The sequence below is a fragment of the Hermetia illucens genome, chromosome 3 (assembly GCF_905115235.1).
Source record: "Hermetia illucens chromosome 3, iHerIll2.2.curated.20191125, whole genome shotgun sequence".
Lineage (NCBI taxonomy): Eukaryota > Metazoa > Arthropoda > Insecta > Diptera > Stratiomyidae > Hermetia > Hermetia illucens.
Window position 1 is genome coordinate 51,432,314 of NC_051851.1, and position 9,734 is coordinate 51,442,047.

At 40.1% G+C, this 9,734-nt stretch overlaps 1 protein-coding gene across 1 annotated transcript; it reads left to right on the forward strand.

Moving 5' to 3' along the window:
* The first annotated feature begins 6,774 nt into the window (after positions 1 to 6,774).
* LOC119652013 lies at positions 6,775 to 7,587 on the forward strand. Its single transcript, XM_038055948.1, has 4 exons — positions 6,775 to 6,867; positions 6,931 to 7,080; positions 7,211 to 7,384; positions 7,444 to 7,587. Exons 1-4 carry the CDS (start codon positions 6,814 to 6,816, stop codon positions 7,585 to 7,587), a joined length of 522 nt encoding a protein of 173 aa, XP_037911876.1. The 5' UTR covers positions 6,775 to 6,813.
* Positions 7,588 to 9,734: the final 2,147 nt, after the last annotated feature.

A 9,734-nucleotide genomic window follows, 5' to 3' on the forward strand; every position in this document is an offset into this window, starting at 1 on the left:
TTTCAGGTGTGCATTGTTTTTGGTGATTTGTATCATATAGTTTGGAATCAAATGAAAATAAATAGAACAAATCAGTAAAATAAAAATATATCTAATTAGCAATAATGGATTAAATATAGTAGTTTTACTATGATTTTTTTCACTGAATAGAGAAAAGTGTGTCCGGCTTAGTGGTTAGAGTGCGGTTCAATTCTCACTTGTGTCATATGCATTTATATTGTGACTGGATGTCGGATGCCAGTCTAATAGGTTGTGAATAAGTATCTGCTCCAAATAAGCGTAATGATCATGGGCGACGTCATGTTGTGCATACATTGCTAACACGCTCCAAGGCCCAGATCTAATTATGATGTCGCACCAACGATTGTTATTATTAATAGTGGGGAATGCATTTTTTTCAATCACATTATTACCCGAAAGCTCTCTTTTAGCGAGTCTCTTTTGTCGAGTGCGTAGACCGAATGCCGTGGGTACGCGTTCACAAGTGTCGGGCGGGCAGGGAAAAGTCATTCTCTACTTAGTGCAGGTAGTAGTCCGGTACTTTCTAAACTCGGCGAAATTATTTACATAGCATGCTGGTCCCAAGCCCAGATAGAGGATGAGAGTTTGAGGCAACGTACGCTGAATTATCCTCAGTAAAACTAAAATAAAAAATCAGGGAAAGAAATGAATTAAATATTATTATAAATTTAATGGAGTTACTCCATTATGCTAAATCCTACCTCGTCTCTCTTGATAACAGGTCCCTCCATTAAGAAAATGCATTTAAAGTCGTTAAAAACAAAAATGATCGTGTTGAATCCAAAACGAAGACATGGCAGTACTGGCGCCGGTTCTAAATTATTCCGAACAAAACAAATACGTTCCCGCACACTAAATATTGGTGCCCTCACTGGAAAGACCGAGGAACTAGTAGTTACGTTCAAGTGAACAGAAACTTTTGGGCTTCAACGTGGTTTTGCGCTTCAACACGGGAGCCGTACTCCTTAGTTCGGTAGAGATTTAGGTAGGTCTTGCATTTACCAGTATGAATGCTGAGCCCTACACTTAGTGTAGATAGGTACCGTTGTAGCTTGTCGCAGTGTGGCTCTGATTATGGTCACCAAATCAATCCATATCTTAAGAAGACCGTGGAATTAAGTCCTCGAGGTACCCACGCAAAACCTATAGAGACGTAACTGTCGGCGCCACCGAAGTCGTGGAAGTAATAAAATGAATGATATTGGGAAGAGCAACAGGACCTGACGTCATCGCATTTGAGTTCTACAAAACAAACACTGTAGCTCAGTGAGTTATTCAATTGCTTTATTGAAGAACATTATCTGATTGGCAAGAAAACATCACACTTCCACTATGGAAAAGAAAAGGTACTCCAGCAGGGTGTTCAACTTACCATCCGATCCGGCTACTGCCATACCAGGGAGGTTTTTTAACGCATTTTTTACAACCATATTCCGAAAATTGTTCAAATTACCGTGAATTTCCGGAATTTATAAATAGATATTTTTTCAATTGCGAAGGTCATTTTAGGAGGAATTTGTTCCATGGCAAGATCACGTTTGCTCGCATTGAATTGCACTATCCAAAGAGGCGAAACGGCAAGAAATAAGGTCACTGGCATCCTCCGTGAGTAGCTTGGAAGGGAAAAGAAGAATAGGATTCACACACTCTGCCATTTCGACAAAACTTATAAAAACGATGAAAGGTTTAAACATCGATATGGTACCATCAAGTATGATTCAGCAGCTCAAAAGCAGGCTAGGATCCTCTATAGTGATTTGAAAGCCTAGCGACTGCATCTAGTTCAGGCCTTTGACGATGAAAAATAGCGAACCGGCCCAGACGAGTCGACCATGCTTCTGAATGGTGCAAATACTAAAGAAGAAGTAATCCGGTGCCCACCGAAATCACTCTCCCCCAACTAAGTTTTCCTTAAAAGTCAATTTTCTTGCATCGTAATCTGTCGGAGATATCTAATATTCGTTTCGTTGGCCGTAGAGTTTTACTGTCCATACTGATAGTATTGCATGATGCAATGTATTTAATGTGAACATCGAGTGGAAAATACCGGAGTACATTGAGGGAGTCTACCATGCAAGCGCGCATAGCCCATTAGCGCCAATATATACTGTTTTTTGGATTGAGTTAATTTTAGTCCTATGTGTGCATCCATAGAACAGTTTTTCGTCCAAGCATCTATTTTTTCACGAATGTAATTTTTGAAAGCGCAGAAAGCCATGCAGGTGTACTTAACCAGAAGTTCTATGTTTAGCCCCCAAATTATGTTTGCATACAATATCACATAAAAACTTTCAATTTTAAGTTTTTTTTATCTTCATTGTGAATAAGATTAGTTTTAATCAGATTTATGTTGGGAAGGCATCCTTTAACCTATACGCATTTTTCTAATAAATACTCGAACATGTTACACAACCGGTGAGAAACGCCCCTGACATCGGTAAACTCAGGTCGTCAGTGTGCGCCTCCGCCATGTTCCCGTTTCTGCTTACGATTGACTAACATGTCAGTCGCAGTACAGTAAATATGGCATTACCAGAGGACGACCCTCTGGGTCACGGCACCTATTGTGTCAATAGCCCCACAGTTCGTGGCAAATGTGGGTTGGTAGGTGGCCATTTTAACAATATTGCGAATAAACTTGCTAAAAATGTGATCCGCGTTTAAATAACTTCCTAGGTTAGGATGTTTGCTCCCAACTCCACGCTTTCCAGATCTTAGTTACAGTATCTGCGGCACTAATATGCAGAATTGTTTTAGGCAAACGCCGCCGACTAGTTGTGACTAAGGGCGATTCTTCTTTGCTTCATTCTACTATTTAAAAGCGCTGTTTCCTAGTGTACGAGTATTTGTTATCGATTATTTTACTGAATATTGCATAGCATAGTTTATAGTTTAGCAGAAGTACGGATTTTCATTCTAATTGCCGTCTGATGGCATAATGATAGTTACGCATTTTCAAAATCTCTCCCGGGTTCTAAACAACTCTTTTAATTCATCCGTGTTAACTGCTGCTTATTATATGCATTAAAGCCAGTAATAGAGCAGAAATTCGGGTTTTAGCTGGATAATTTTTTCTTATCCCCGAAATTAAATTTTGGCATGACGACTTTCCTTTGACTTCCAATTGCTTCCGATTGTTATTATATAATTCGTAGTTAAGGGGTAATTTTTTTTATCTGCTTTGAAAACATTATCATTATTAAATATCCGAAAAGCCATCGCAATAGTTATTCAATAGAACGGATTCGTTTTCAAATATACTATTTTAAGTACTTTATAATTGGGGTGATGTTTATTTTCGCTTGATCCTAAATTCAATAAAGATTGTGATTAACTCATAACGTAAGTACATTGTACGGCTTTGAATCAAAACTTATTAGGAAATGTGAGTATCTTCTGGCAAATGGAAGGAATTTCTTTTTCAGAGAAAAAGATCAATTCAGACGCTCCTGATAACCATATGAAACAGAATGTTGAGGGGTTTTTTCTTAGTACAGCATGAACGAAAAACACTACTCTAACCCCCAATTTTTAGATTTCACGTGACCTAATTAAAAAAAAATCTTCTCCTCCACTTCGCATATATGCCGAATTTTCTTAATATTCTGAAAATTTATTCCATTCACTAAACGCGGGCAGTCTCATAGCCTCGGTTGATCGCATGTGAAGGACCCATTTGGGGAGAGTGTCACAGTACCGACCCAAAAGCATGCGATTTTTATACAGTCCAAGGATATGGTTTTTGTGGATCAAAGTTGCACACACTGGATGTCCAGCCCAGTGTCTTATAAAGATTCACCTCCTTTAAAAAAAAAGGAAACGTCCGGACAGTCGGACAGACAGACATTGAGTCGATTTTAATAAGGTTTCCTTCCCCACGAATCTTTAAAAACCCACAGCCAATTATTCCAAAATGAATCGAGCGACGCCCTAACAAAGTAGGCAGCAATTAAACGCAGCTTTTGAACGAGTATGCAAGTTATCGAGATTCCTCCTTCGTTTAGGGAATGATAATTAACCATATTGCCCAAAATGTTCGAACGTTTCACCGGACACAAAACATGGTTTATTTCAATTCCCGCGGTTCACAGTTTAAAAGACCGAAACGGAAATTACAATTGGGGCGAACTTAACAGCAGAAGACATCATGGAGCATTTGTTAAAGTCAAAGGTTACATGGAATAAAGTCGAAAGGCGACAACATCCATTCGTAAGAAGTTTGGGCAGAAGGATCGAAAGGGGAATACCAACTTGACCACGAGCATTGGATAAATTCTGATTCAGTCTCGTGACTTAATACGGGAAGAAAGGGAAAGGAGGTTATTTTATTGGGTAACAGCCAGTCGGTGAACCGAAAGCTGAACGTTACTTTCTATAAGTACTCCATTCTTTGCAACTAATGGCAAAACCAATATCGTCTTCGAAAAATGCTGGGCGAGACCTACCATTCGACATCCCACATGACTATATTCAGTGACAAAAATTTACGTCTTCCTTTTGCATGTGTCCGGATGATTCAAGTGGTTAGAGTGCTGGGCTGTAGTAGCAGAAAGTCGCGGTTCAAATTTCACTGATGACAGAGGGAGTTATTATAGTGACTGGATGTCGGATACCAGTCAACTCAGCTGCGAATGAGTACCTGACTCAAACCAGGGTAATAATTTCGGGCGAGCGCAATGCTGACCACATTGTCCCCTATAATGTACCGTTACTGTCTGTCTGTGCTCTAACACACTTCAAGGCCCTGATCCAATAGGATTGTTGCGCCAACGAGTATTATTTTGCATGGGTTGGGACCCTCCCCCCATAAACTCAACGTAGAACAATGTAATTGATTGCATGCATCCTGCATCTGAGTCCATGCTGGGCTTTGCTCTTGGCCGTCTTTCGGTGGGCACAGTTTGCGTCCCACTGGCGACTGTTAAGGGTGGATTCTGCTCGCACTACTTAGCAGCCGCGGACCTCATATGACGAAGACTCACCACCTGTGTTAAATCAGAAAGGATTTCGCCCAACAAAAGCTGATCGCGCCAGGTCTTATGCCAGACGCGTGCAAATGCATACAAGATTCTAGCAGGCTGCATGGATTACGGATCTATATAGAACAAAGCCGGCAGACTTGGCATACCCTACAATTTGCATTGCCGAAATTGCAGAGGAGACGGGGAAATTCTCAGATATTTCCTTGTCGACTGCCCAACTTTAGTTAGAGCCTAGGTGAATGCTACGGGCTAGCTCTCAAGATCTGAACTGGCTGGATTCTGCCCCTTTGCTCTTACTACAACAGTGGTGACTTATTGGACTTCTCGGAGCGGCTACTGATACCTACCCATGCCGCCGAATATGTTTGCCGAGGTATCGCCGCACATCTTAAGAATGGATCATTTTCTGTAAAGTGGAAAAGGCTAAGCCTAATTTTCATCCCCAAACCAGACAAACGTTTGGGTGAACTTTCATTCTACAGACCGATAGGCTCTCTAAATAATACTGGCAACTTATAGTCTCTTTGAGAATCAGATCGGAATTCAAAAAATGCTCTCTGATCAATGCGGTTAACCTGGTTGCTAGCATAGCTAACGTAGCTCTCGAAGAAGAGAAACGCTGTGCAGTGATAATACTTAACGTGAAGAATGCCTTCAATTTGCGAGATGTAGTGTGATACTAGAGGCTCTAATTAAATTGGGAGGGCCGAAGTGCCTGGGATTCATCATAATAATCAATAGGCTTCTGTGCTGCTTTTCAGATCAAGGACCAAGCATGTGGAGTTCCACAAGTGTCCGACGTAAGACCACTCTTGTCAATAAATATGTATAACAGACTACTGACGTTAGATGTCCCTACCAACGTGGTCACTATCCGTCTTGGGAACAAATTTGGGCTGACGAATGTAGCGCGCTTCGTTGATGAGATAGAGATTTATGCCAACGAAACAGTTTACGACATTAAGTCTTGGCTGGAGAACGCAGGCCTATCGCTCACAGAGCATAAGATGGAAGTGCCACTTAGCACTAAGCGGAGGAAGAGTACTTTTTTGAAAACCAAAGTTGGGACACATATAATGCGTTCCTAACCTGCGCTAATGTCGACCAGAGACGAGATTTCAAATTACATGTGGAGGGTGGTACATAACGTCGAAACATTACAATGATAATAAATGACATTCTGGCGAGGGAGAGGGAGAGAACGCCTTTATGATAGAGCGTATCTGATAATTTGGCAAATAACTGCACTCTTGGTATACGAGTATGCAAACGGGTCGGAATCGAAAATTTCAACTGAACTAAAGAACCTGAAGTTCAACTTGATCCCTAAATAAAATAAATCATTGACACTGTGAAATTGGATGCTGTCCTTTAATTAAGGTCAGTACAGACAGTGCAATAGTTGCTTTCAGTGTGAAGAGCAAATATAATCTGAGTAAAAAAAAGGAATTGAAATATGAGATCTCTACCACTGAGCGAATTCTTGGCCATACTTCTAACCAGCAGAAGTAAATACTCCTACTAAGTTTCCTAATGTATGCGGTTATTCAGAACATTTTGTAGCAATGTCTGTTTTCTCCCTTTCTAAGCGTATTTGGGTGAATTTGGAAATTATTATATAACCATGCACTGTGCACGTGTGAAATCATTGAAATGTTAAGCAAATAATGTGGAATATCAGACCTTGGAATAAAGTGGTACCAGTGCTATCTCATTAAAAATCGATTAGAAGGGCCAAAATAGTTCTATTATTTCTTCCTGACAATCTAGTCGAACATTGTCTTCTGAGCACTTCGCCCGTCTCTAAACAATGAAAATCACAAATATCGTTACGGTGTACCTTCTAATTGCATTTGTTTCTGCTGTAAATGTTATTTATCTCCTCCAGATCTTCCACTTTTAGAATGCTTGTCTTCTTCTATTACAGAAAGTTTCAGATTTTAGACTGCAAAAAATTGAGTGCACACGTTACGATTCATCTGTGGGGAACATAACCTGCTTCTTACATAATCAGGACACTGCCCAAAGTGAAGTCGATGTCGATTTTTACATCTCACGTCCGGTGGATGGAATTCTGGTAAGTGAACCTTGTTGCTCTTAAGTACTTTAAGATTAGAAAAATCTATGAATGCAAGTATGAAATCTTGAAATTGAAAGTTAATACTAACCGGCAAGAAGACGCAAAGTAAATAATAAGATCTTTCTAGATACATATGGAAATATGGAAGAAACTCAATGGTAACTTCATTTTAACGCCGATAAATATAACCATAAATGCATGCCACTATTTCGATAAGAAAGAGAGGGTTCCATTCCATGCTAGCTTAATTATGAAGTGGGTGCAGTCAGTTTCTAACATCAACCATAAATGCCCTTATATCGTAAGTTCATTGACCACTTACTGGACCTTAAATAATAACCAGAATATGTGGTTTTGCAGGGCCATGTTTTCATAAAGAATTTGAACACAGAAAACTTTCGAAAGATTATTCCTGTTGGAGATTATCGCCTCGATGTTAAATTGTTTGAAAAATTCTTCACGCATCCATTGGTTTTAATACGTGGATTTGGTAAAAAATGTTAATACTTTTGCCGAAAAATAAACAGAAGTTAATAAAAAGCTTTCTTTGTTCCTTTTGTTTTTCCAATCCCTACATTGATCATTGTCATTAGTGGCCCGACAAGCGGTGTCCGGCTAAGCCTGCCTTAATAATGAATTTCAGATACTACAGTTTTGCGCCGAGGCTCATCAATTTGATATCCATAGCAGCTGTCTGGCGTCCTGGCTGATTTGCCTGAAGTGAAGCCGCATGGCATGGGCCGATGAAGTTCTGGGCGTAGGGAGCTATCTGGCCTAGCAGGTTAGCGGAGAATGTCTTATAGACGGTACTTAACAATCTGATACCTCTATAATTGCTGCACTGAGTGATACCCCTTTATTCTCCATATTTAATGAGTTCGATCCACCGACTCCTGACAACTTCTGGTTTTTAAGCTGATGAATTTCCCGGACTGTTTCTTCCATGCTTGGTGGTGGCGGCATTTTTCCGGGGAACCTCCAAATCTGTCATATCCTGATTGTTCAGCAAAGTATTCAACCCATCGCTCCATCAAGCCTATACGGTTGAAGATCAAATTTCCCTATTTTTCTCGGCAGAATGAGCATCTAGGTGTATATGACTTCACCCTGCTGACTGGGTGGTGAAACTTCTGCGCCTTTACGATGGCTCCCTATACTTCTCAAGTTCTTTTGTTCAACGGTATGAGTTTCTGCGCATTTCCGTATTTTTGGAGATTGGTGCATTGCCGATATGCAACATTCTTCTGTTCCGTTGTTAGCTTACAATTATCATTGAACCACCTGTTTCGACTCTTTCTGCGACTGGGGACAAACATGTTTGTGGTCGTAACATGGTTGTTATGACGACCATTTGTCGATGTTTCATCTCCAGGGCCTCTATTAGTTGCGGTTATTGTGGGATCTACTTTTCCTATGTTATGAATATATGGAGACAGCACTCGATGTGGTAGTGTTATTCGAGCTCGGGGCATCATGCTAATGATGTGATGCTCCGAGCCTATATAGACCCATCTATATGGATTGATATTCAACAAAGCTGTAAGGTCTAGCGGAGTTCGATCAGTGCCTGGTTGATTTGGTAGAAACGTATCCCATCAGAAGTGACCCACATTCTATTGTGAATTCCGCAAACGAGGATCTTCTAGTAACGATTGCGCGTAATAGTGCTAGTTAAATAATCCATAGTCCGTTGTTATTGGTACTCATGTATTTGCAAACTATTGGACGTATCGCCTGAATACCGATTCCGTTCCTATTTGGCTAAATCCTAAGTATAATTTTCATATTATATCTGGGAAAGTTCTTTCCACTGCCTCGTAGAAAGTGTCCTTCTCGAACTCTACAGAGCATGAAAGTTAATGAGGCTTATATTTTAAATTTTACCTCACAAACATAGAATGCATAGCCGTTTATGTTGACTAAAAAACCTACCTACTCTGATCAGATGATTTCCTGGATTGGCGCTATATTATGTATGTAAAGTGACTCTTCTTCTGGAAACCGCATTTCCTGTAAAGCTGTGGCATCAGCTTATATTCGAACAGAGAAGTGGCTAGCTGCTGAGCGACTTTCGACCTGTATCGTATACTCCATGAGAAACTGCGATAATCGTTTGTACTTTTTTGTTGCCTCCGACAAGAATGTTTAATTTCGGCTCAGGTGTTTCAGCCGAACATTTTCCCAGCGTTCGTATAGACTTTTCACTGCAAACTTCAAGGAACCCGTGTGTGCTGTCCCCCGCTATCTTGAGCTTCCAAAGATAGTAGTTAATTGTGTCTACCACAATCCTAAGGCACTTTTCGAATTGATTTAGAAAATCCCGCTAGTGTTTTGGTTCATACGTTCGTAGTGTTTTTAGGGTATTTTTTACCATTTTTTACCTGTTATGGACTAGCAAATACTAAGTAAATAATCGGCATTGAAGAAGGGAACAAGTTGTTTCTGAAATATCGATATATGTCAAATAAAAGCAACGAAGACGGTGTTGCGTTTTAATCCCTTAATTTTTCGCGTGAACACACACTGATTATAAATAATAATTTATACTATAGCAGCCTTTTACAGAAGGAATTGGTTTCCTATTCAAACTTTGATTATAATGTAGGTATGCATGGATTTCTTTAATTTTTCCAGTATGAGGTTGTCAGGTA

Coding starts and splice junctions, on each gene's coding strand:
- LOC119652013 (XM_038055948.1), top strand. CDS start 6,814: ATGAAAATCACAAATATCGTTACGGTGTACCTTCTAATTGCATTTGTT. Junction 7,081..7,210: donor GTCCGGTGGATGGAATTCTG/GTAAGTGAACCT, acceptor AGATCTTTCTAG/ATACATATGGAAATATGGAA. Junction 7,385..7,443: donor ACCATAAATGCCCTTATATC/GTAAGTTCATTG, acceptor GTGGTTTTGCAG/GGCCATGTTTTCATAAAGAA.